This window comes from Eriocheir sinensis, chromosome 19 (genome assembly GCF_024679095.1).
Source record: "Eriocheir sinensis breed Jianghai 21 chromosome 19, ASM2467909v1, whole genome shotgun sequence".
Taxonomy (NCBI): domain Eukaryota; kingdom Metazoa; phylum Arthropoda; class Malacostraca; order Decapoda; family Varunidae; genus Eriocheir; species Eriocheir sinensis.
This window is the reverse complement of record NC_066527.1, coordinates 13,604,122-13,631,431: the sequence shown is the minus strand read 5'-3', so window position 1 is coordinate 13,631,431 and position 27,310 is coordinate 13,604,122. Positions and strand designations below refer to the sequence as shown.

Here is a 27,310-nt window from a genome sequence, read left to right as displayed (position 1 = left end):
CCTGAACTGGCGGGGATTTTTTTTGGTTAGCTTCAAGTGACGTCATCCCGCTGCTCCGCCCCAAAACCGCCTCCTGCGCGTACTGGTCGCAGTTTTGAAGCAGAGTGACTTGACTTGGTATATATAGACTTAGGGCCGTATTACTGAACATTTCGCCGCCCAAGTACACATATTTGACAAGGCTTTCGTATGAGTTTTGGGCATTTCCAGGAGTAGTTTTATGACCCTGGTGGTAGTGTGACCCTTCCTCTGTACCGTGAACTTAAAGAAACGCTCATTAGAATTGAGTTGATCCCCTCTTTGACCTTTAGAAATACAGATGTGAGAAGCGAGTATGTCTTATAATACCGACCTAATTAGTGTTTACCGATGAGCGGAGGGGAGCGCGGGCCGGGCCATTGCATCGTAAAGCAGACTAATACCGCTGCAAGTTGTTATCACCGGGCCGTTTGCTGCCTCACGCTACTAGCGGCGGTATTCTCAGACGCTTCCACCTCTCACATCAGTCACTGCCAAAGGCCGAAAAGGAAATTTATATTGTTGTAAAGAGTGTTATTTAGGGTCATGGTGCAGAGGAAGGGTCAAACTACCACCAGGGACATAAAACTACTGATGGAAATGCCCTCAACTCCTACGAAAGCCTTGTCAATTGTGTGTGCTTAGGCTCCGAAATTTTTAAGCATAGGGCCCAGGGTCGCTATTCTCAGACCCCTCCGCCTCCACATCAGTCATTTCCAATGGCCGAAAAGAAGATTTATATTGTTCTAATGAGTGTTTTTTTAGGCTCATTATACAGAGGAGGGGTCAAACTACCACCAGGTTCGTAAAAGTACCCCTGGAAATGCCCGCAGCTCCTCCGAAAGCCTTGTCAAATGTGTGCTTGGACGCCGAAATTTCTAAGTATAGGGCATAGTGAACCTATCCTCAGACGCTTCCGCCTTCACATCAGTCATTTCCAAAGGACGAAAAGGAGATTTATATGGTTCTAATGAGTGTTTTTTTAGGCTCATGGTGCAGAGGAAGGGTTAAACTCCCACCAGGTTCATAAAAGTATCCTTCCAAATGCTCAAACTACCACCAGGTTCATAAAAGTAGCCCTGGAAATGCCCGCAGCTCCTCCGAAAGCCTTGCCTGATACATGTGCTGGGTCGCCGGAATGTTTAAGAGTAAGGCCCCAGAGATGTTCGTGACTGAAAGCGTCGCCAACTTTTAGTGATATCGAAAAAGTGGCTTATTGATCCGTAGGTTTCTTCATATTCTCCCGAGGATGCAGTATTAGATGGTAACGGTGGTGTTTTGTTTGTTCGTTTGTTTGTTTACAGCAAGGGAGACAGCTCAAGGGCAAAACAAAAAAGCAACAAAAGAAGCCCGCTAGGCGCTGCTCCAACAAGACGAGGCTGAGTAAGAGGCCAAAAGAGAGGTCAAAACGTGTGGAAGAGTTTCATCGCATCAAACACTCATCAGCCGCCTGTCAGATGAGCCAAATAATTATAAGCTGCGGATGACCAAGACTGTGGCTGCTATAGTTTGTACGCCTCGTTACGCTCGCATTGTGCACCTCAAGTGTTGTTTGATCTCTCTCTCTCTCTCTCTCTCTCTCTCTCTCTCTCTCTCTCTCTCTCTCTCTCTCTCTCTCTCTCTCTCTCTCTCTCTCTCTCTCTCTCTCTCTCTCTCTCTCTCTCTCTCTTTCGTTTGATAAAGTCCCACATAAGCGTTTGATAAAGTCCCACATCATAAATTACTTTATAAATTAAAGCAAATAGGTATTGACGGTCAAGTAAACCAATGGATCGCGAATTGATTGAGCAACAGACAACAAAGAGTTGTGATTGACGGATTTAACTCAGAGTGGGCGCCGGTCACTAGTGGCGTCCCTCAGGGCTCGGTTCTTGGCCCAGTGCTCTTCATTATTTACATCAACGACGTGGATGTTGGACTCAATAATCGCATTAGTAAATTTGCAGACGACACAAAGATTGGTAACTCGGTTCTCACTGACGAAGACAGGCAAAGCCTCTAAGAGGATTTGCACAAAATTTCAGCTTGGTCGGATAAATGGGAGATGCCCTTTAACGTAGACAAGTGCCAGGTCCTTCAAGTTGGAACAAAAAATAAAAAGTTCGATTACGAAATGCGCGGCGTTAAACTCACAAGCGTTCAATGCGTTAAGGACCTGGGGATTAAAATCGCGTCAAACCTCAAATTCTCACATCAATGCATCGATGCAGCAAATAAAGCGAACAGAATGTTGGGCTTCATTAAAATAAACTTTTTATTCAAGAATAAAGATGTAATACTTCCGCTCTACAATAGTTTAGTCAGACCCCACTTGGAATATGTGGTACAGTTTTGGTCTCCCCACCATGCAAAGGACATTGCTAAACTAGAAGGTGTTCAGCGTCGAGCAACAAAAATGATCCCTTCCTTGCGCAACAAATCCTACGAAGAAAGGCTTTCCACCCTTAACATGTTCTCTCTTGAGAAACGTCGCCTCCGAGGAAAACTGATCGAATGTTTTAAAATACTTAATGGTTTCACGAATGTAGACAGAACAAAATTGTTTATGATCGATGACACTTTGTGAACGAGGAACAATGGCACAAAACTCAAATGTAGACAAGTAAACTCAGACTGCACCAAAATTTTCTTCACCAACGTTGTAGTGCGAGAATGGAATAAGCTCCCACCATCAGTGGTCCAGTGTAACACGATTGACTCCTTTAAAAACAAGCTCGACCGTCACTTCCTTGAACTTAATATTAACTAGAGTAGAAAAGCAACGTTTTGGAGCCATCTGATTAATGTAAAATCACTTAGGTTTAAGGACAGACCACCTAGTCTGGACCATGGGGTCTGTGTGGTCTGATTTTCTATGTATATCTATGTATATCTCTCTCTCTCTCTCTCTCTCTCTCTCTCTCTCTCTCTCTCTCTCTCTCTCTCTCTCTCTCTCTCTCTCTCTCTCTCTCTCTCTCTCTCTCTCTCTCTCTCTCTCGTTATAGTTATAGTTATAGTTATCTCTCCAACATTCCTTTCCACACAACACACCCTTCCCGTCAGCTGTCCGTCATTTCCCCCTTGGCTAACGTAACCACTTGGTGCCTCCCTTGCCGCAGCTCGTGGTGGAGGTGATGGACGCCAATGATCACCGCCCGGTGTTCAGCGCCAGGACCTACGAGGGTGCCGTGAGCGAGGACGTGGCGCCGGGGTCCACCGTGGTCACCCTGCAGTGCCGAGACAGGGACCAGTCACCCACGGCGTCCTCCGCGGTGTACTTCACGCTGCACCACGCCCAGGCCTTGGCGTCCCAGGGCCTCTTCACCGTGGACTCGTTCACTGGTGACCTCATCGTGGCCGAGCCCATGGACAGGTCAGACGAGCAGCTGGCGTGTCAAGCTGCAAGAAACAAAGATGAATAGTCTTGCTGTCTGAGTATACTGAATGCAGTTATTAAATATGTGATAACCTTGAGGCTCATCTCCACGTAGGGAGGTGTCCAGCGTCCACGAGCTGACCGTGAGCTGCAGGGACCGCGGCCGACAGGAGAACGCAGACTTTGCCCGCGTGTCCGTGACGGTGGAGGACGCCAACGACCACGAGCCCGTCTTCCTGGAGCCCATGATCACCGCCAAGGTGAGTACACTGTGCCTGCGGCGGCTCGTGCACCGCCGCCTCAACCAACACCAGTTACCTGACCTGTGAAATATCGCCGGAGTTGAAGAATACTTTTCCTAAGTATTATAGGAAGTTAATTAAAGCAACTACATCACTATTATACACAGAAAACGTATAAATAGGCGATTCATATCTAATCCAGAGAAAAAAGTTTGTATATGACGAACGTTCCAACATAATATTTGAATAATGGAACAATCTGATGAACTAAAGTCAAATGTATAGTTATTGTATGACGAGTCTCGTCCCGGCGCGTGCCTCACCGTGCCGTGGGGTGCGGGTCCGTAAACAGCCGTTGTCAATAGTCGTGTTTCACCTCCCGCCCAAATAACACAAGTCCAGCAAACAGAGGCCGCGCCAGGGGATGTATCGTTGCTCTCCCATCGGACCGAATCCTCCAAACTTACGACGCTCCTCTGGCCAGAACCGAACAATGATGACTAGTGTGTGTGTGTGTGTGTGTGTGTGTGTGTTAGAGAGAGAGAGAGAGAGAGAGAGAGAGACCCTAAATCAGTACCTCTCAGCTCCTTTCGAGACCTTTAAAAACGTAACCCATCTTCTTTTCTGAGTCATAACAACGAGTCAATATCCCGGCGGCTTAAATCACGGGAAGCTGCGGGAAACAAATAAGGGTTTAACCTCCCAAAGTTCGGCGGCGGGGAAAGGGGATTTGCAACGCCACTTAACTCCCTTGTAAACTTCACGAGCTGTCGGGGAAAAAGGACGAGGCGAGAGGCGGCCTTAAACAGCGGGGCGGCCTGAGAGGAGTAGCCATAAAGTTAGGAGCACGGTAAGAATAGCCATAAAAGTAGCGGCGAAAGACAGAGGAGCGGCAAGGCGGGGAGGAGGAGAGATCAAAGGCAGGAGCTTGAAGTGGGCGCTTCAGACGAACACCCTCTTACCCTACGAGGCTGAAGGGGGTGTGAGATGCAGTCCCGACAACCTACACGTACGGGGACGCTCCATAAAGGCGTGAACGAGGCTCTTTGGGGGGGTGAAGGAGGAGAGGAAAAGAGTAGGAGAAGAAGGAGGAGGTGGAAGAGGCACGTGAGATAGTTAGTGACGTTAAATTAGTGGACGTTTACGGAGCGATTAACTTCGTATAAATTGTTTAGTCCGTGATGAAAATACGTCAGAAAGAACGATGTGTTATGACGTGCTTTGGGCGTGATTGGCCTGTAATGGTAAGGAAGGAGAGTTTTATTATTATTATTATTATTATTATTATTATTATTATTATTATTATTATTATTATTATTATTATTATTATTATTATTATTATTATTATTATTATTATTATTCCTGTTGTTTTTACTTGTAGTAGTAGTAGTAGTAGTAGTAGTAGTAGTAATAGTAGTAGTAGTGGTAGTAGTAGTATGTTGTAGTAGTAATAGTAGTAGTAAATAGATGTAGTAGCCTAGTTGTAGTAGTAGTCAATTGTTGTTGTTGTTGTTGTTGTTGTTCTTTTTCTTCTTCTTCTTCTTCTTCTTTTAGTAATAGTAGGGATGGTTGTAGTAGTAGTAGTAGTAGTAGTAGTAGTAGTAGTAGTAATAGTAGTAGTAGTAGTAGTAGGTGATTTAGTGTCAGGTAGTATTAGTGATATGGTTGGATGCCACAGTCATTAGCGAACAGAGTTGGGGCTAATGACCTCCAAGCTATGGAGCCCTCCATGATTATGTGTCGGGAAAATAAACATGGGTGGAGGTATCATTTATGTTGTAGCAGGTAGTAGTAGTAGTATTAGTAGTAGTAGTAGTACTTGTAGTAGTAGTAGAAGCAGCAGCAGCAGTAGTAGTAGTAGTAGTAGTAGTAGTAGTAGTAGTAGTAGTACTTGTAGTAGTAGTAGTAGTAGTAGTAGTAGTAGTAGTAGTAGTAGTAGTAGTAGTGGTGGTGGTATATTGAAGCGGTTATAGTGATAGTAGTAGTAGTAGTAGTAGTAGTTGTAGTAGTAGTAGTAGTAGTAGTAGTAGTAGTAGTAGTAGTAGTAGTACTTGTAGTAGTAGTAGTAGTAGTAGTAGTAGTAGTAGTAGTAGTAGTAGTAGTACTTGTAGTAGTAGTAGTAGTAGTAGTAGTGGCAGATAAGGAGAACCAAAACTCCATCAGCCTTACCAGGTCACTCATCAACAGGATCATCGCTCAGGAGGCAGAGGGCGAGATAGACCAAACAGAAATAAGAGATATTAAAAGAAAAATCTCAGAAGAAAGGCAACAAGCCCAAAAAGACGAGCTGGACCGTCTTACACACCACCTGTCCACAGAAATGGGTAGAAAAATACACACAGCACAGGAGGCAGGCGCCTCTAACTGGCTAACGTCATTACCAATCAGAGCAAAGGGCTTCAGCCTCAACAAACAAGAATTTGTCGACGCCATTGCTCTGAGATATGGCTGGCCGATTGAGGGACTGCCTGATCTCTGTGCATGTGGATCAGCAAATGATGTCACCCACACCATGACATGTAAAAAAGGAGGCTTCGTCTGTATTCGACACGATGAAGTGAGGGATCTGACAGCCAGCATGCTCGGGGAGGTATGCCAAGACGTCACTACCGAGCCGGCACTGCTTCCCCTGGACGGCGAACACCTTCGGTACAGGACAGCCAATACCTCACAGGAGGCACGGGTTGATGTAAGTGCCCGCGGATTCTGGGTGCGCGGACAGCGGGCGTTCATGGACATCCGCATATTCGACCCGATGGCTGCCTGTCACCGTGAGCTGCCCCTGCAAGCCGCCCACCACAGGAACGAGCAGGAGAAGACAAGGGCATACGGTGAAAGAATCCAACATGTTGATCAGGGCAGCTTCACCCCCCTCGTCTTCACCACATCCGGCGGGATGGGTCCCAGGGCCCAATGCTTCTACGCACGCCTCGCGGAACTAATCTCAGAAAAGAAGCAACAGCCAAGGAGCCACGTTGTCGCCTGGATGAGGTGTCGCCTCTCGTTCTCCCTGCTCAGGTCGGCCATCCTATGTCTCAGGGGCACCAGACACTCTGGCCCAAAAGCCACCACCATCTCCAATATGGACTATGAAGCCACAGTGGTGGAGAGTGACATTAGGGTGGGTCGGGAGTGACTTGAGTAGGGAAGGAAAGGGGGATCTAGACGTAATAGATGATAGGTGATTTAGTGTCAGGTAGTATTAGTGATATGGTTGGATGCCACAGTCATTAGCGGACAGAGTTGGGGCTAATGACCTCCAAGCTATGGAGCCCTCCATGATTATGTGACGGGAAAATAAACATGGGTGGAGGTATCATTTATGTACTTGTAGTAGTAGTAGCAGCAGCAGTAGTAGTAGTAGCAGTAGTAGTAGTAGTAGTAGCAGCAGTAGCAGTAGTAGTAGTAGTAGCAGCTTATTCACCTTACACGCCACCCCCTCGCCTGTCCCTCAGCCTCTGCCCCTCACTGGTCGCCGCTTCCTTGCCCCAGGTGAGCGTGGGGGCCGCGGCGGGCACGGCGGTGGTGCGGGTGATGGCGCTGGACCACGACAAGGGCGACAACGGCAGGATATCCTACTCCATCTTCGAGGGTGAGTGTGGGCGGGTGAGTGAGAGTGAGGCGGCCATCAAGACTCCTCTCCTCCCAGACTTGACCTCTCTTTTGGCCTCTCGTTCTTTTTTTCTTTTGCCGGAGCAGCGTTTAGCGGCCTTTTTCTTGATGATTTTGTTTTTGTTGCTGATTTTGATTTTTAGCCCTGAGCTGCCTCCCTTGCCGTGAAAAAAAACAAAACGGCAGGATATCGTACTTCATCTTAAGGGTGAGCTTTTCAAGGGACTGACAGGCGTTCATTCTAACCCATAATACAGAACAGCGGCAGGATATCGTACCTTTGGGCGTTCCACTAGGCGTTCATTCTAACCCATAAATACAGAAAAATGACACGATATCGTACCTTTGAGCGTTCCTCTGGGCGTTCATTCTAACCCTTAAGTGCAGAACAGCGGCAGGATATCGTACCCCATCTCCGAGGGTGACTAACAAAAGGATATTTATCACTTTACGTCTTCATAGTGTTCTGCGAGTTGAAAATGACCTTTATACGTTACCTTAGAGGTGCTGAGAATATCCAACCCAAGGAATTAGTTTCGCATCACTATTTTTTGAGATACTAGGCCATATTACATGTCAAACCCGAGAGGTTTCGGGTCCCTACAGAGTTATTCATCCCGAGCTTTGTAGGGACCCGAAACTTCTCGGATTGGACTTGTAGTACGGCCCCTAAACCGACCTTTGTAGGGACCCGAAACTTCTCGGGTTTGACTTGTAATGCGGGCCACTGTTTGATGGAATTAGGCCTCTTTCACACGAGGCCACCGGTGGCCGTCACCGGTGACCGCCACTGGTTACCCCAGTGTGAAAGGTCCGGGTAACTGCAACCAACCAGTGACCACCATCGACCCTACATCTCCCTCCCACCATTCCTTGCTGTTCCTCCTTCCCTTCCTTCCCCTTCACACCTATCCCTCTACACGCGGTGGCTGAGTATATGCCATAGCTCAACTCATAGACGAGCTAGCCAGTTTTGCTTGACACCATCAGACTCAGCAGTGACTGTAGAATCAAGATGTATTTTAAAAACTCGACAAAACAAATAAGAAAATGGTATTACGATGAGTTGAACCGTTAAGATGTTAAAAAAATGTTTATAACATGTTTTACTTATACTCACTGTTTTCAACAGTTGTTCATTGACTGCAGAAATATATTATTACATGACGTAGGAAAATCTCTCATGAACACGATAGTGTGATCAGAATGCAGATGAAGCTCCACATAATGAAAACACAGAGTTATTTATAGCAACATGTCACTCGCCCCAACCATCATGGCGCGCGCGACACTCATTTTTTTAACATCATCATACAGGGTGTCTCGAGCGCCGTGATGGTTGGGGCGAGTGAAATGTTGCTATAAATAACTCTGTGTTTTCAATACGTAGAGCTTTAACTGCATTCTGATCACACTATCGTGTTCACGAGAAATTTTCCTACGTCATGTAATAATATATTTCTGCAGTCAATGAACAACTGTTGAAAACAGTGAGTATAAGTAAAACATGTTATAAACATTTTTTTAACATCTTCACGGTTCAACTCATCGTAATACCATTTTCGTATTTGTTTTGTCGAGTTTTTAAAATACATCTTGATTCTACAGTCACTGCTGAGTCTGATGGTGTCAAGCAAAACTGGCTAGCTCGTCTATGAGTTGAGCTATGGCATATAATAAAGAAACATGTCTCACTCGAGCATGCAAGATGTGGTCCGACATGAGTGTTAGCGGGAGAGCGGAGCAGCCAATCAGCTGCAAGCTTACTAACCTGCCTAGGCGCCAGGAATCTAGCTTAAGTGAACAGACTATAGTACCGGTTGAATTCCCAATGCCGGCGCTTATAGTGACACGCTCGCCCGCCATGCTTGGCTGTGGAGTTGTGGGCCTGGCTGTGCGAGTCGCTGCATGTCCGTCTTCCCGCCATTTTGTCCTGCCTTGTTTCCATCCTCCCGCCCGCCTCCAGTATTTTATTAACTTATCTCTTAGATAATTCTTCATATCCGATTCTTTTTTTAAAGGTTTGCTAATATATATACTGTTATTGTTATTAAACTATGATTCCATCCATAATAACTATATATATATATGCTTATTTCTTTATCGAAAAGAATAATATTTACTTCATTCAGGGGGAGAGAGAGAGAGAGAGAGAGAATATCCATATCACCGAGATATCCACTCAGGCACCCCGTCTCAGCCTCTCACTCGTGCGAGGAAGAAATGAGGGGCATCATGAGCGACTGGTCTGTATCGATACCGGTACCGAGCAGTCTGGTACCGGTATCGTACCGTATAGCTGGTACCGTCAGTACCGGTACTGGTACCGGTACCTGCCCACCCCTATTGAGAACTTGAGAGGAGTCTGCTTGTGGCCGTGGAGAGGGAGAGTGCCCGTGTAGTATCTCGATTTTTTGGGGTTAATATGGCTTTGTGTGTGGTAGATGGGCGCAGCAATCACTTCAGGAAGGACAGTAGTTTATATGGATCCCCTTGTGAGCTTGAAGATAGATGTAATAGTGGCGTAACCTCTGCAGAAGTTATTGGTACTCACTGGATGACTCAAGGATGTGTCGGGTAAGTGATGTTCAAGTCTCTGGTATAACAAGAGTGTTTTTTCCCTCGTTGATCTAAATCGTATGTGATTCAGTTCGTAGGGGGTGAGAGTAAGAATAAGACTACAGTAATAGGCTGTCTGCAATGTCGGCGAAGACTATGCCAAGGGAGTGTGTTCAGCGCGTACGAGTAGGTTTGGGCAGACTGAAGCTTCGCCGGGAATGAGCACCGCAGTAACGAGCCACCTTGCCTGTTACCTTCTTCTTTTGAGCTGTTCCGCTTTGTATCGCTGCTTAGGTCCTCCTTGGTACTTCTTGACACTTGGGGTTGTATTTTAAAACATTTCGTCGCCCAAGTACACATATTTGACAAGGCTTTCGTATGAGTTTAGGACATTTCCAGGTGTAGTTTAATGGCCCTGGTGGTAGTTTGACCCTTCATCTGTACCGTGAACTTTAAAAAACACTCAATAGAACCCAATTGATCCCCTCTTTGACCTTCAGAAATAGTTGATGTGAGAAGCGAAAGTGTCTTCTAACACCAACCTTAGATACTTCCCGACGCACTCTTGGTTACTTCACTGCGTACACTTATATACTTCACCCTGCACTGAGCTCTATTTTTGTGGCCACTTTGCCTCCGCTGCGGGAGGGAGCCCAAACCCGGCGGGGCAGCGTCTCCGGCTAAATGCCCTGCCCACTCTGCGGTGAAGTGCGATTAACGACTAAATGCTGAGTTTTTGTATTAGAAATTAACTTCCCGCGCATAAAGAGTGCTGAAGGGGCATTTACCCTAACCAGCATGCGTCAAAGGTTGATCTTCTACGACACTTTCGCCTCATCAACACTATCCAGAAGGGGGATCAGTCTAATTCTAATGAGCAGGGAAGCGTCTGCGGCCCATCGTGTTGATTTTTTTTTTTTTTTTTTTTTTTTTTTTTTTACAGCAAAGGAGACAGCTCAAGGGCACAAAAAAGTAAACATTAATAAAAAAAAAAGCCCGCTACTCGCTGCTCCTAAAAAGAATCCAAAGAGGTGGCCGAAAGATAAGTCAGTTTCGGGAGGTGAGGTGTCCTGATACCCTCCTCTTGAAAGAGTTCAAGTCGTAGGCAGGAGGAAATACAGATGAAGGAAGATTGTTCCAGAGTTTACCAGCGTGAGGGATGAAAGAGTGAAGATGCTGGTTAACTCTTGCATAAGGGGTTTGGACAGTATAGGGATGAGCATGAGTAGAAAGTCAAGTGCAGCGGGCCCGCGGGAGGGGGGGAGGCATGCAGTTAGCAAGTTCAGAAGAGCAGTCAGCGTGGAAATATCGATAGAAGATAGAAAGAGAGGCAACATTGCGGCGGAATTTAAGAGGTAGAAGACTATCAGTATGAGGAGGAGAGCTGATGAGACGAAGAGCCTTTGCCTCCACTCTGTCCAGAAGAGCTGTGTGAGTGGAGCCCCCCCACACATGAGATGCATACTCCATACGAGGGCGGACAAGGCCCCTGTATATGGACAGCAACTGTGCAGGGGAGAAGAACTGGCGGAGACGGTACAGAACGCCCAGCCTCGAGGAAGCTGATTTAGTAAGAGATGAGATATGAAGTTTCCAGTTGAGATTTTGAGTTAAGGATAGACCGAGGATGTTTAGTGTTGAGGAAGGTGATAGCTGGGTGTTGTCAAAGAATAGGGGATAGTTGTTTGGAAGATTGTGTCGAGTGGATAGGTGGAGAAACTGTGTTTTTGAGGCGTTGAAGGACACCAGGTTCTTCTTGCCCCAATCGGAAATAATAGTAAGGTCTGAGGCTAAGCGTTCTGCAGCCTCCAGCCTTGAGTCGTTAAGTTCCTGAAGGGTGGGTCTTCTATTAAAAGAAGTTGAATAATGCAGAGTGGAATCATCGGCGTAGGAATGGATAGGACAGTTCGTTTTGGAAAGAAGATCATCAATGAACAACAGAAAAGAGTGGGAGATAGGACAGAACCCTGTGGGACACCACTGTTAATAGATTTAGGGAAGAACAGTGACCGTCTACCACGGCAGAAATAGAACGGTCAGAAAGGAAACTGGAGATAAAGGTACAGAGAGAAGGATAGAAACCGTAGGAGGGTAGTTTAGAAAGCAAAGATTTGTGCCAGACCCTATCAAAAGCTTTTGATATGTCCAGCGCAATAGCAAAAGTTTCACCGAAACGGCTAATAGAGGATGACCAAGAGTCAGTTAAGAAGGCTAGGAGATCACCAGTAGAACGCCCTTGCGGAACCCATACTGACGATCAGATAGAAGGTCAGAAGTGGAAGGTGCTTTTGAATCTTACGGTTAAGGATTGATTCAAAAGCTTTAGATAGACAAGAAAGTAAAGCAATAGGACGGTAGTTTGAGGGATTGGAGCGGTCACCCTTCTTAGGTACAGGCTGTGTGAAGGCATACTTCCAGCAAGAAGGAAAGGTAGATGTTGACAGGCAGAGGCGAAAGAGTTTGACCAGGCAGGGTGACAGCACGGAGGCTAAGATTTTAAGGACAATAGGAGGCACTCCATCAGGTAAATAATCCTTCTGATGATTTAGTCCAGAGATGGCATAGAAAACATCATTTTTAAGAATATTTATAACAGGCATAAAGTAGTCAGATGGGGGACGAGTAGGAGGAATATGCCCAGAATCGTCAAGAGTGGATGTTTTAGAAAAAGTATGAGAGAATAGTTCAGCCTTAGAGATAGATGATACGGCAGTGATGCCGTCAGGAATGAGAGTGGAGGGAAAGATGAAGAAGTGAAGTTGGAGGAGATGTTTTGGCTAGATGCCAGAAGTCACAGGAAGAGTTAGAAAGCAAGGTTTTGACATTTTCTATTAATGAAAGAATTTTGGTTAGTCGGAGAATAGATTTGGCACGATTTCGGGCAGAAATGTAAAGTTCATAATTAGCATTAGTTTGAAGGCTCTGGTATCTTTTGTGAGCTACCTCTCTATCATTGACAGCACGAGAACAAGCGTGATTAAACCAAGGCTTTTTAGCGTGAGGAGTAGAGAAAAAACGAGGAATGTATGCCTCCATTCCAGAGACAATCACCTCTGTGATGCGCTGAGCACACACAGAGGGGTCTCTATCCTGGAAGCAATAATCATTCCACGGGAAATCGGAAATGACATCCTCAGGTCGTCCCACCGAGCTGAAGCAAAATGCCAGAAGCATCGCCTCTTCGGTGGGTCCAGAGGATGTACAGGAGCGATAGGACAGGATGCAGAAATAAGATTGTGATCGGAGGAGCCCAACGGAGAGAACAGTTTGACAGAATAAGCAGAAGGGTTTGAGGTAAGGAAGAGGTCTAGAATGTTGGGCCGATCTCCAAGACGGTCAGGAATACGTGTAGGGTGCTGGACCAACTGCTCTAGGTCGTTGAGGATAGCAAAGTTGTAGGCTTGTTCACCAGGATGGTCAGTGAAAGAGGATGAAAGCCAAAGCTGGTGGTGAACATTGAAATCTCCTAGGATGGAGATTTCAGCGAAGGGAGAGTGGGTCAAGATGTGCTCCACTTTAGAATTCAAATAGTCAAAGAATTTTACATAGTTGGTAGAGTTAGGTGAGAGATAAACAGCACAGATGTATTTAGTAATAGAATGACAGTGAAGTCTTAACCAGATGGTGGAAAATTCAGAAGAGTCAAGGTCGTGGGCACGAGAGCAAGTGATGTCGTTGCGCACGTAGGCGCAACATCCAGCTTTGGATTGAAATTTAGGATAGAGATAGTAGGAGGGAACAGAGTAGAGATTGCTGTCAGTAGCCTCAGAAACCTGTGTTTCGGTAAGGAAGAGGTGAGGTTTAGAGGAGGAGAGATGATGTTCCACAGAATGAAAATTAGAGCGAAGACCGCGAATGTTGCAGAAATTGAGAAGAAAGAGGTTCGAGGAGTTATCAAGACACCTCTCGGGTCGGCAGCCAGAAGGGGAGTCCTCCCTGGGGGAATTTGTGGTCCCCCCCCCAGGCGGGGACTCCGAGGCATTGCTTAATTGAGCCATTTTGAATTTTGAATTTTGGAAAAAGGTGTATATGTTATGTGAATGTAGTGTGGTGTGGATAAAGAGAGGATCTGTCTTTAGAGAGCATGCTGAACTACTCTCCGGTGTTGGTGAGACAATAGGGAAACGGTTAGTGAGGACATGGGAAGGGTCTTTGGAGGGCTTCAGCTCCCTTCTCACCTCCCATATATACCTCACCGGGAGTGGCTTGCGCCCGTTCGGTAGGTGTCTTCCTACCTACTCCAGCAGGGAACAGGAATGATTGAGTGCCGTTTTGAGTGTAAATGGAATGGTTGATATGCGAGGAAAGAGAGAAAAATTTAGTTGTTTTAGGGAAACCTGCATGGAAACGTTGAGAGAATAATGAGGTACTTCCACAGGGCTTCCCACCACGGCTGTGGGACGCCGAGCCTCACCCCGCACTCTTCCAGCGGGTCCCGCACAGGGCTTGCTTAAATGGTGAACGAGTGCTTCATATTGGAAGGTACGAATGAGAATGTAGAATGGCGAAGTGTGAATGATGTACTTAAGGTTGTATTCGAGGAAGCTGCGCGAAACAGTTGAAGGATGATGGAGTAGGTATTATGGTAACAGTAAGTGCGTGATAGTGGAAGGTGTGGATGAGTGCTGCCGAGACATGTTTGGGTGAGCTGCTCAAGGTAGACAGGTGGTTTGGGTGAGCGGGTGAGGAAGAGCGATGTACTGATTCTGAAGACAGAAACAGGAGCTTGGCTGTTCAGTGTCCTCAAAAGTTTTGCCCACCTCGGGAGCGACAGATTACCAAATGAGTGAAGACATGATGAGGTAGATACTGCTAACCGTAATTGGTCCTATGTGTTTGTTTGTTTCCCTGCACTCGGGGTTATTCGTTGCTTTTCCCTGTCCCTCAGGTAATGCTGGAGGAATCTTCAACATTGACACTGCCCTCGGCGTGATCAGCCTCACCCGAACCCTGGCCGAGGCCCAGCCCCCGGAGTATCTGCTGCTGGTGCGGGCCACGGACCACGCCGCGCAGGCCCGCGCCGCCTCGGTGCCGGTCCGGGTCATGGTGACCGCCTCGCAGAGCTCGCCGCCCTCCTGGCAGGGCAATAAGCCGCACGTGGAGGAGGTCGGGGAGTGGGTGGCGGTGGGCACGGACGGCCCTGGCGCGCGTCACGGCGTCCTCACCGTCGGCCCTCCACTACTCGCTGACGGGCGGGAATGAACACAGCGCCTTCGTCATCAGCCCCGCCTCGGGGGTGGTCAGCGTGGCCACGCCCCTGGACTACGAAACCACCTCCTGGTACAACCTGGTGAGTCCCTGCCCCGCCTGGTACGCGAGGAAAACACTCAACAAATGTTCATTACAAGGAGGATATTCTTTTCAGGGGGAGAAATCACAGGTACTCAGCGATCTAGATCCAGACAGAGTAGTTTGGCCCAGAGAAATGTGTATAGGCCTAGACGTCAAGCCATTACCAAAAAAAGGCAATTCATAGTCTGTGAATCTAGAATATCTAGTCTAGGGAAACTTGACTTCTCTTTTCACCACTAATGTCGATATTATCTGAAGCATTTCCGCCACTCCTTATAAACACAGCCTCAGATAAGATATTACCCACATGCTGTCCTGACCTTCAATCAACCGTCACTTCAGCGACTTCGGTAAAGAGCGCTACAGGCAGCACACAAAAAAGTGGGTTTCAGCACTGGTGTTCTGCCATGGTGACGCGCCCCCTAACCCTCCCCCAGGCCGGGGTGTCCCGCAGCACGTGGCTGGGCGTGACGGTCCTCGACGAGAACGACTGGTGGCCGGAGTGGGAGCGACTTTTCTACCACGGCAGCGTCCTGCAGACCGCCGGCCGCGGCGCCCCCGTGCTGGCCGGCCACGCCCACGCCCAGGCCAGCCCCAGGCAGCTCACGGTGACCGCCCGGGACCGTGACCAAGGCTACAACGGCAGAGTGACCTACACCATCGTGGAGAAGGACATCACAAAGTTGTTTTCAATCAACCGACACACAGGTGATGTGAACGTTTGGGATTGTTTAATTAAAGGCACTCTGCTGAGTGAATACAGGCACGCGGGGAGATAAACGTCCCATTCCCTCACTAATCAACGTTCCTCCTGCAGCCAGGAACATTACCACCCAATTCTGGTTTATGCTGCCTGCCACAGGAAGGGTTCAGCCACACACTGTTTCTTCCCGCACTGCCTCCAAGTGATACTTTGTTTTTACTGTTCATCTAAATTTGCCGAATAAATGGTTCGCCCTTTATGTTGTCCTGCTGCACAGACTTTACTCTTCGTTATTCTTTCCTCCTTTGTTAAGATTACAAAGTATTTTCAGTTTTTCATCCTCTTTATAGCAAATCTCTGTAGCTGTGTGTGTGTGTGTGTGTGTGTGTGTGTGTGTGTGTGTCAAAAGTGAGTAAAAGAAAGTAGGAAAACAGCAGCAGGCAATATATATATATATATATATATATATATATATATATATATATATATATATTCTATATATATATATATATATATATATATATATATATATATATATATATATATATATATACACACACACACACACACACACACACACACACACACACACACACAAAGATCCAAGCCTGTTGGTGTTTTCCTACATTTTTAGACTCACTTTGAGAGGATAATTTTTTTTTCTAGACATGTTAGCTGTCCACCACTCCTGAAGACAAGTAACACTAACTGTACCTCATCCTCCACACCCTTCAGGAGCTGTGTGGGTGTCTGGCAGCCTGGACACAGTGGCCGGCACCACGGTGAGGCTGAGTGTGTGGGCCACGGACGGGGGCAGCCCCCGGCGGGAGTGTGTGGCGCCCGCCCCAGTCTTCATCACGGTGAGGGAGGTGAAGGCTGCCCCAATGGCCTTCCCCAAGACCCACTACTCAGCCGTCCTCCACCTGCCAACCTACCCTGTTGTGAGGGTGTTCTGCCTGGGCCGGGAGGAGCAGCCACGCCACCACGTGGATGTGAATGATATCACCGATATTTCATATTCCAGCGCTGCCGGTGACGACAGAGAAAACTTTGTGTTTGACAACGTGAGCAAGTGTGTCAAGGTCCAGGACCAGTACAGCCTCAAGCCTCAGTACAACCTCACCCTCCAGGCCAGCGACGGGGCCGCCTCGTCCACGGCAACAGCAGAGATTATAATTGAAGAAGCGCCGCTGTCTACTCTGGTCTTCACTCAGGACCAGTACTGGGCCAACGTCATTGAGAACTCCACTAAGGAGATGAATGTTGCTGCCCTGGGAGTGAAGTGTCAGCCGCTCAACCATCACGTCCGCTACTCAATTCTCAACCCAAACGTTGAATTTGAAATCCACCCGACCGCTGGCGTCATCAAGACCACCGGCAAGTCCTTAGACCGGGAGGCAGAGGACCACTACACGTTGGTGGTGGAAGTGAGTCCGGGGCCAGCGCAATTATTATGACCTCAGTGTTCTTGTACTGGACTGTTATTACCAAGACTCAGTGCACTATAATATCATCATCTTTTGTTTTTTACTAATCATAAACCCTTACCTGGAAATCAGCAAATTTTAAGACTTGCAGCATGGGACCTTAAATAACATGAAACTTGTTTGGCTCAGAGGACATTGATCATTCTCCCCATTCATCTTATGCATTGGCCCTCAGACCTCTGTTGCATCTACTTGTATTTGCTTTTGTCTTACTGCTGTTCATCCTCTTGTGGTTCAGGCACAGGACATTGAGGGCACAGCAAACGTGGCCCATGTGCTGGTCCACGTGGCGGTGATGGACGTGAATGACAACGAGCCGGTGTTCCTCAACCAGCCCTTCCACGCCCTGGTGTCCACCGTGTCTCCGCGCAGCCACGTGGTCACTAAGGTGAGCATAAGAGCCCAAGCAGATCTTTTTTGTCAGACACATGCCGGGCATAACTTATGCTCTCCATAAAGTAGTAGGTTCCTCCATGATCAAGCAGTGAACCTTTGCAGTGACTCCCAAAGTTATGTAATTGTTGATTATGAGATGGTCCTATTACCAAGCCCTTTCCCTTGTGTAGGTGCAGGCAATAGACGCTGACTCTGGGGAGTTCGGAAGTGTCCGCTACGAGCTGGTGCGAGGCAGCGGTGAGCTCTTCGCCGTGAATAAGAAGACGGGTGAAATTTCCCTGAAGCAGACCCTGATGGCGGCCGACAAGACCTACAGCCTCACCGTTGTTGCCTACGACGGGGGAAAGCCTCCCCTCAGCTCACAGGCCCATGTCCTCATAAGGTGAGTCACGCAGCCAGGACCACCTTGCCTTGGGTCAGGCCTGTTAGCCTCAGGGTTCTTCTTGTGTTGAAGATGTTAACCTGCCCGTCACGGGTCCCCAGGGTGGTGTCTTCTGAAGGGCCAATGTTCACCGCCGCACGGTACGAGGCAGCCGTGCCAGAGAACGCCGCCAAGGGCACGCCCGTTGTAAGGGTGGAGGCCGCTAGCCCTTCCGGGGAGCCCATCATGTACACCATTGTGGCCGGCAACACCGAGGAGCTGTTCGGCCTCGACTATTCCACAGGTGGGGGCACCATGGCAGGCAGCAGCAAGGCCTTTAGTGGCAGTGGCTCACCTTGCCCAGAGCACACCAGTATTAGTGATGACACATGCCTTGTTGATCTTAGAGTTACACCACCACTGAAATCTTACTAACACATGAGCTGCCTCACTGATGTTGACCTTGAGAGGTGTGTAGGTAAGGTGAGAGGCAGAGGGAGACCCGGCGTGCCAGCCGTCCAGAGTGAGAACTGTTGGACACTTGCTAACTCTTATAAATCATAGTTGTTCCACCATACCTTGGAGCACTTCATTGTGATTGGCCTTAACATGAGTGTCAATGAGTAGTGCAACCAGTAACACGAGTTTCCCAGCTGCTAATAACTGTGACCTTGCAAAATTATCTGCCACTGACAGAAGCCTTCTTCCTCCTCCATGGGAAAGGGACAAACTTGATTGCTGGGTTTTTTTTTGTTGTTGTTGTTGTTTTTGTTTATATGTTTATTTTTATGTGGGGACCGTACTACTGCCACATGTTCCAACCTGATCAACTTAGTTTCTTCATCATCTCTTAGTCTGTGTAGTGAAATGCCAGTCTAGTGTTTTCAGCTGCTCCCAAGGCTGTCTCTCGTTAATGTGTCTTTCAGGTGACAGGGGGCTTTGTGGTGCAGTGGTTAGCACACTCGGCTCACAACCGAGAGAGCTTGGGTTCGATTCCCGGGCAGAATGGAAAAATTTGGGCGGCGTTTCCGATACCCTACGCCCCTGTCCACCCAGCAGTGAATGGGTACCAGGTATTAATCGGGGGTTGTGTCCCGTCTCCTGGGATCTGTTCCTTTCTCCTATAATTCCTTCCCCTTCCGTCTCTCTCCGGCATATGACCGCATGCAGATGTTGCGCGGACTAAACCAAACTTTCCGAACTTTCTTTCAGGTGACAAATTATTCCATGCCTTTCTCCTCCTCCTTTTTTTTATTGTCAGTTCTCATTGAGTAATCCCATGGCAGCCTTTCAGTACAGTCACCCATTTCCAATAACTTCATTAAATTTCACCGTCTACTCCTGGTTCCTCTGATAAATCCTGTCATGATCACCCTGCGGACTTTTACAATCCTCAGCTTCCATTGATTTTGTGATCTTTGTATCATCGCAAACAGGCTTGTATATCTGCCCATCCCTTCCACCATGTCATTAACATGCCAGCACTGTGCCCTGGGAAACTCCACTTATTCCTTCCCTCCACCCTGACATATTGTCCTTGATTACTTTCCTCATCTGTCGGTCTCTCAGAAAGTCTTTTGTCTACTCTGCTATTCTCCCTGTCAGTCCTTATATATTCTCCAGCTTTCATATTAGTCTTGTGGTAGTATTTTGTCTAATGCCTCGTCCAGATCTAAGTACACACAAACCACCCAACTACCTCCCTCCTGTAACATGTCCATTACCCTTGCATCTTCCCTTCACCCACCTGCTTGTCCTTACTCATACATCATGAAAAAAAAATGTATCTCTTTGTCATCCCTGAACCTCCGTACTTTGCTTCATGAAAGGTTTGTCTGCTTTCCCAGGTGGCAATGCAGCGGATCTTGAATGTAAGTATTTGTTTTATCTTCCCGTTTTGTCCTACTTGTTCAGTGTAAATATTTATGATGAAGCCTTCCTCCCGGGCACTGTGACAGCTCTGAGTCGTGTGCCGGGCCAGGGGCGGAGCACAGGCTTATGTTTAAAGGGCCTGAGGTGGATGGTTGAGGTGGATGGATTTAATTTTTCTTTGTACATAATTTTCAGAAATTACTGCACGAGAAGCCTTATAAAGCATGACCGCATATTTCTGGAGTAATAGTTAAACACCAATATGTGGATAATTTAAGGAACAGAAAAAAATTGTCATCAGTAGGAGGAAAATTTGATAATAACCAAATAAAAGGTGAGAGAGAGAGAGAGAGAGAGAGAGAGAGAGAGAGAGAGAGAGAGAGAGAGAGAGAGAGAGAGAGAGAGAGAGAGAGAGAGAGAGAGAGAGAGAGAGAGAGAGAGAGAGAGAGAGATTCCTTTCATGCTACACATTTGTGCTTCATCGTTGCCTTGTAATATCAGTGATTATGATTAATTTAGATGCAGTGTGTGTCCTAAACATGCCTGATCATGTTCCTGGTTGATGTGTTCCCGCCATGAAGTGCAAACCCTTGCAATCAGAAACTCCTCAGCTTACCCGCCTGTGTTTCGGGCAGCCAGACGCTTGTTTGCCGCACACAGCGTTTGCTCCCACCCACCCTGCTTTATATATATATATATATATATATATATATATATATATATATATATATATATATATATATATATATATATATCTATATATATATATATATATATATAAAACAAGATGCAGAAATTATAGTTTCCAAGCCCTCCATGTAATGCCTTCTGCCACCAAGTGCCTTGATGCCACCGAACAGTGTGTTATTGACGACTTTGCACCATATATATATATATATATATATATATATATATATATATATATATATATATATATATATATATATATATATATATATATATATATATATATATATATAAAACCTCGGTTTACGAGTTTAATTCGTTCCGGAATATTGTTCACACACCGAAACGCTCGTAAATCAAAACGAATTTCCCCATTGAATTAATGTAAATCCCCTAATGCGTCCCATATCTCAAAAAATATTTATATAATCATTTTACATGTTATTTTTAACAGAATTAACTATTTTTTCTAAAAATAGCGATGATTAATAATATGGAACACAAATCAATGTGTTACGGTTGTTACGGAGACTCCTGCAACCGCTAGCTACGCCTGAGGGTAGGCTTCGCCCGGGGTTTAGTAGCCGCAGTCTCCCTATTCTCGAGGCACCGGAACTACGTTCGACCACCCAAAGTCACTTATATTAAGTCAAGTCATACGCAGCTTTGTGGGAGGGACACGGCAGAGGCGTGGCTTATGCGTGACGCTGCTTGGTGCCAAACCAGAGAATGTAGAATATAGGATTTAGAAAACGAAGGAAGGCGGACTAATTTAAATCAAACACTTCAACATCCCCCGCCCCCTCACACCCCACACCACCGTTTGTAGGCATTGGATTTACAGTCACGCATAGCATAATAAAAAGGCATATATTTTCATCAGTGACTTGCCTGAACGCGCGGTGAAAGAAGGCAAACATGCACATCCAAAGTGCATACCCGGCCGCAATTTTAGTCACTCGTGAACTGGCGGGTATTTGGAATCAAGTGACGTCATCCCGCTGCTCCGCCCCAAACCGCCCCTGCGCGTACTGGTCGCAGTTTTGAAGGCAGAGTGACTTGACTTGTTGTAAGTGACTTTGCGACCACCAACGTGAAGCTAACCCGACGTATCGTCCGAGATGGAGTGTGAACGGAGTCTGTCACGTCCAGGAGAGCATGCAATATGCCGAGGCTCGCCCTCCGTTCCTGTTGCGAGCATAGTAGCCACCGTTCCTGTTTTCTTTGCAGCACCGTGCCTTTTAACCATCTTTCTGGGGGACATTGTTAAAGCACAAAGAACTCACACTGTAGTGCTGAAAACACACTGTAGTGCTGAAAACATGACACGAGCGCACGGATGCTATTTCTACGAGTTTACAACGCGAAGTGAGACTAGAGCCGTCATCTGGCGGTCAGGAATTATCCTAGACTAGAGCGCAGACCTCCGTCCTAGGGCTCAATGCATTCAGGCTAAAAATCGGGCCAACAGAGTACTGGGTTTCATCTCAAGGAGCGTAAGCAATAGGAGCGCTAGCTGAAGTCATCCTCAAACTTTACTTAGCACTAGTTAGACCTCATCTCGATTATGCAGCTCAGTTCTGGTCCCCCTACTATAGAATGGATATCAAGATGTTAGAATCTGTTCATAGGAGGATGACAAAGATGATTCAGGGGAAGAGAAACTTGCCTTATGAAGACAGGCTGAAGCATTTAAATCTACACTCTCTAGAAAGGCGAAGGTTGCGAGGAGACTTGATCGAAGTCTATAAATGGATGAAGGGCTTTAATAAAGGGGATGTCAATAGGATTTTGAAAGTAAAAGAGCCAAGGTAGGACGCGTGGCAATGGTTTTAAGTTAGACAAATTCAGATTCAACAAAGACATAGGCAAGAATTGGTTCACTAATAGAGTGGTGGACGAATGGAACAGGCTTGGGAGCCATGTTGTGGGTGCCAATACCATAGATACATTCAAGAAGAGGTTAGATAAAGCAATGGATGGTGAGATAAGGTGGGGTTGAGTGTACAGGAGCTGCCTTGTGTAGGCCAACCGGCCTCTTGCAGACTCCTTACGTTCTTATGTTCTTATGTTCTTATGCACTCTGGATACATTATTGAACCATTAACACTTTGACATGACACTTAATGAATGTCTGCCAGTTTTGTTGATCATAAGTACATGAAGTGGTTGCTGCCTTCTGTTTCCCCGCTTGCCTTGACAACTTATCACTAGAAAACATGTACACAGACATTTCTCATGATGTTCATAAGATGTGTGTGTGTGTGTGTGTGTGTGTGTGTGTGTGTGTGTGTGTGTGTGTGTGTGTGTGTGTGTGTGTGTGTGTTTGCATTATTCATTATCCCTGCCAACACATTTTTTTCATTTTTCCCTCCATGCACTTGCATGAACCTTGTTATATAAAACAGTTTTTATATGGTACTGGTGAGGTGTTTAGTCTGAGTATGTTGGCATTTACTGGTCCAGCACTGCTTCCCTCACTGGTCTTAGCACACAAAGGTAATGGTGTCGCCCTGTGTCCAGGCGTCGTCCAGACCACTGCCCTGCTGGACTACGAGGCCTCCGCCAGCCACAACCTGACGGTGCGGGCGCGGGACCCCTTCACCGGGGCCACACGGACACCCACGTCACAGTCGCAGTCACGGACGTCAATGACAACCCGGAGTTCAGCCGTTCCGTCTTCAAGGGAGACGTGTCGGAAGCTGCATCACCGGGCCACGTGGTGCTGCAGGTAAATTACTTCAGCAAATATTACAGGTTTTTCCACTTTTTTTAATATGAAAATTTGACCATAAACTCTTTCATAAATATTGATTCCCATTCACTGCCTAGTAACATTTCATTGTTAATCAATCAAAAATGGATCTTATGCATAAGTTTGATAAGCTGATCGAAAAATCAAAAGTTTGAATTCTTTTTGCATTGTCAAGACACCTTCACCCTCTGCCTTGTACAGGTCTCGGCAAGTGACGTGGACACGGGGCCGGGCGGTTCAGTGCGCTACTCGTGTGTCATGGAGTGTGGCAGCTTTGAGGTGCGTGCCCTGGACGGTGCCGTCACACTCACCAAGGAGCTGGATGCAGAGACTGAGGCTCAACACGTGCTGACTGTGCTGGCCACGGACTCAGGCATACCCCAGCTCTCCTCCACCGCCACAGTGGTTATTGACGGTAAATTACATGTAGACAGTAAACACTTATATAGCCAGACTAGTTGGGCCAAAGGCAAGTTGTATGCATGAAGTTTCCATATGCTTGAGGTACTGAACGTTATGGCTGACAAAGAAGGTATATTCCCACACCAGCTGGTTTTTAGAGTGGGTTCTCAACCTTGGTATGCATCCAGACAGTAAATTAAGTAATAGAAAAAATATGAATATAGAAAACCACTTTTTTCGATTATAAATATTTGATTAACATCCTGCCAACTCTGGGCAGGACACGCATGTAGGAGGGGGCAGAACAAGTGGACAAAAGTAACTACAGTATATCTAGGGTCATATTCTTAAACATTGCAGCACCCAAGCGCTCATGTTTGACTAGGCTTGCATAGGAGTTGTGGTTATTTCCATGGGTAGTTTTATGACCCCGATAATAGTTCGACCCTTTTTCTGTGCCTCGAACCTGAAAAAACACTCCTAGGAAACCGACTTAGCTCCATTTTGGCCTTTGGAAATAGTTGATGTGAAGGGTGGAAGCCTCAGACCACACCGATCCTATAGTCGTGTTTTGTTAAGCCTGCCCAGATGTTTTCTTTGCCTACAGTTGTGGACTTCAACGACAACCCTCCAGCGTGGCGCCAGGACAGCTACTCCTGCCGCGTGTCGGCCGAGGCCCAGCCCGGCCATGTGGTCACCTCGGTGTCTGCCACTGACCCAGACGCTGGTCAGGTCACGCCGCTCAGTTATGCCATTCACTCGGGAGACCGAGACGCCATCTTCAAAATGGATCAGCTGACTGGTAAGGTTCATGTACGCGTATAGATGACTAGACTTAAACCTTCAACAATGGCCATCGTTTACTTAATCAAACCCGGCTCGGTCCGCACAGACGGCCATCATTCATTTAATCAGACTCTTTCGCGCCACTAATTTGAATGTTTAGATCAAATTTGGCGGGTTCTGTGACTTGCCGAGGTGTCTGCCAGCATAATTATCTGACCCTCGTATATTTGAAATAAGATCATTAGCCCTCACTGAGCAGCCCTGGAACCGTAAGATAAGAAAACACTGGGAAACACAGGACAGGATAGAGAGTGAAGATCATTCTGAGTACAAGGATAACAGTGACGAAAACATTGTGAGTAGTGACAGGCAGGCCGTTGCCCGCTCATCGACATACTTGTACTTAATTGCACTATAAGATGTAAATAAAGAAAAAATAGTGAAAGCATGCAGTAGTGAGAGTGACCTAGAGAGTGATGGTGTAATTTCATTATCTGTGCTGCACTCTAGCCCAGCAAGTGCTCCAGCGTGACTATTACACAACGTACCGCAATTTGGATTTCACCGCTATCTTCAGGGAGTTAAGACGCTTCATACAATGTGAATAAACAACAACAAAATAGCAGCTGTTTTTACCCGTATCCAGGGACCATTTAGTGAAAACAATACCTGTCGTTTAAGGGTTAAGGAAGCTTGAAGTTTGGAGGAAAAATTTTAGACATTTTCAGGGATACGTGTTGGAAAGAAAAGCCGTTGTTTTGATGAAGGGTTGAAGGCACGATTGTTTGCTCCTGCAGTGACCAGAGTGGTGCAGGAAGAGGAGATGGAATGTGTTGGCTTGAGAATGGTGAATTTTAACTATTGAAAGGTGGATCTTTTTCCCCAGGTGTGTTGACGGTGACGGCCCCACACAAGCTCAAGGACGTGGCCTCCCTCACCCTGAACCTGTCTGTGAGTGACGGGGTGCACGCGGCCTTCACCGGCCTGCACGTCTCGGGGCTGGCCTCCAACCACCACGCGCCGAGGTAACCTTTTAGTATGGTCTTTGGGTACAAATGCTGTGATGGCCGTGTTTAAGGCTGTGATGGCCGTGTTTAAGGCTGTGATGGCCGTGTTTAAGGCTGTGATGGCCGTGTTTAAGGCTGTGATGGCCGTGTTTAAGGCTGTGATGGCCGTGTTTAAGGCTGTGATGGCCGTGTTTAAGGCTGTGATGGCCGTGTTTAAGGCTGTGATGGCCGTGTTTAAGGCTGTGATGGCCGTGTTTGAGGCTGTGATGGCCGTGTTTAAGGCTGTGATGGCCGTGTTTAAGGCTGTGATGGCCGTGTTTGAGGCTGTGATGGCCGTGTTTAAGGCTGTGATGGCCGTGTTTAAGGCTGTGATGGCCGTGTTTAAGGCTGTGATGGCCGTGTTTAAGGCTGTGATGGCCGTGTTTAAGGCTGTGATGGCCGTGTTTAAGGCTGTGATGGCCGTGTTTAAGGCTGTGATGGCCGTGTTTAAGGCTGTGATGGCCGTGTTTAAGGCTGTGATGGCCGTGTTTAAGGCTGTGATGGCCGTGTTTAAGGCTGTGATGGCCGTGTTTAAGGCTGTGATGGCCGTGTTTAAGGCTGTGATGGCCGTGTTTAAGGCTGTGATGGCCGTGTTTAAGGCTGTGATGGCCGTGTTTAAGGCTGTGATGGCCGTGTTTAAGGCTGTGATGGCCGTGTTTGAGGCTGTGATGGCCGTGTTTAAGGCTGTGATGGCCGTGTTTAAGGCTGTGATGGCCGTGTTTAAGGCTGTGATGGCGTGTTTAAGGCTGTGATGGCCGTGTTTAAGGCTGTGATGGCCGTGTTTAATGGCCGTGTTTAAGGCTGTGTGGGCCGTGTGTTAGGCTGTGATGGCCGTGTTTAAGGCTGTGATGGCCGTGTTTAAGGCTGTGATGGCCGTGTTTAAGGCTGTGATGGCCGTGTTTAAGGCTGTGATGGCCGTGTTTAAGGCTGTGATGGCCGTGTTTAAGGCTGTGATGGCAATTTATGAAGCCGCTAACATTAACGTCATCTTTTTTACGATATATGAGACAGTCAAAAAGGTCAACCGAAAGGTTTTCACACCAGTCAGTTGGCATGAAAGCTTTGATAAAGGACAGCAAGGAAAATATCACTGTGGCAGAGTCCAAAGAGGTTGAAAACACTCAATTATCTTAACCCCTTGACTGCGGATTTCCTACCAGAAGACATCACCAAGCTACAGGAATGGAACAAAAAGTGGCTGCTACAATTCAATGAAGAAAAATGTAAAGTCATGCACCTTGGGAGTGGATATCCAGCATACCAATACCACATGGGAACACTCCACTATCCACCACAGAGGCAGAGAAAGACTTGGGAGTATATGTTACCAGGCTACCAGTGAAGGCCAAATCTGTGCCAATCACAGCAGAGGGGTTAAGGTTATCACACCAGTCAGTCAACATGAAAATAATTATAAAAGACAGCGAGAGAAATATCAATATGGCATCCTTTAAAGAGTCAAGGCAGTCAGTTACCTTTAAGTTTTCACAAGAGCAGTCAACATGAAAACAGTAATAAAAGATAGCAAGGGATATACCTTCTTCTCAGTGTGGCAGATTTTATGGAGGCCCAAGACAGTCAGCTATATTCAAGTTTTCATATTGTTCTCTCCCATCTCACCTTGTAAGGCACTGATAGGTGGACAGCATGTAGTATAATAAGCAACACCAGCAAAGTCCTCAAGCAGCCCAGTCAGCCACAAACACCCAGACCTTACCTAGGCATTATAGCAGGAAA

The 27,310-nt window shown here is 46.8% G+C and overlaps 2 protein-coding genes across 2 annotated transcripts in view; both read left to right on the top strand.

The window, feature by feature from the left end:
* LOC127000742 (fat-like cadherin-related tumor suppressor homolog) overlaps positions 1 to 15,002 on the top strand; it is a 33,866-nt gene extending 18,864 nt beyond the window's left edge. The window contains exons 4-7 of the mRNA XM_050864776.1: positions 3,117 to 3,370; positions 3,489 to 3,633; positions 7,108 to 7,207; positions 14,675 to 15,002. Of these exons, the coding sequence (XP_050720733.1) occupies positions 3,117 to 3,370; positions 3,489 to 3,633; positions 7,108 to 7,207; positions 14,675 to 14,988 (813 nt within the window). The 3' untranslated portion in view covers positions 14,989 to 15,002. The remainder of the gene's footprint in view (positions 1 to 3,116; positions 3,371 to 3,488; positions 3,634 to 7,107; positions 7,208 to 14,674) is intronic.
* Positions 15,003 to 15,317: 315 nt separating this feature from the next.
* On the top strand, positions 15,318 to 25,683 carry LOC127000980 (protocadherin Fat 1-like). The gene is made up of 10 exons (XM_050865153.1): positions 15,318 to 15,786; positions 16,517 to 17,208; positions 17,507 to 17,656; positions 17,835 to 18,046; positions 18,148 to 18,329; positions 23,108 to 23,193; positions 23,250 to 23,315; positions 23,541 to 23,754; positions 24,349 to 24,543; positions 25,414 to 25,683. Exons 1-10 carry the CDS (start codon positions 15,318 to 15,320, stop codon positions 25,554 to 25,556), a joined length of 2,409 nt encoding a protein of 802 aa, XP_050721110.1. The 3' UTR covers positions 25,557 to 25,683.
* The last annotated feature ends 1,627 nt before the right edge of the window (positions 25,684 to 27,310 follow it).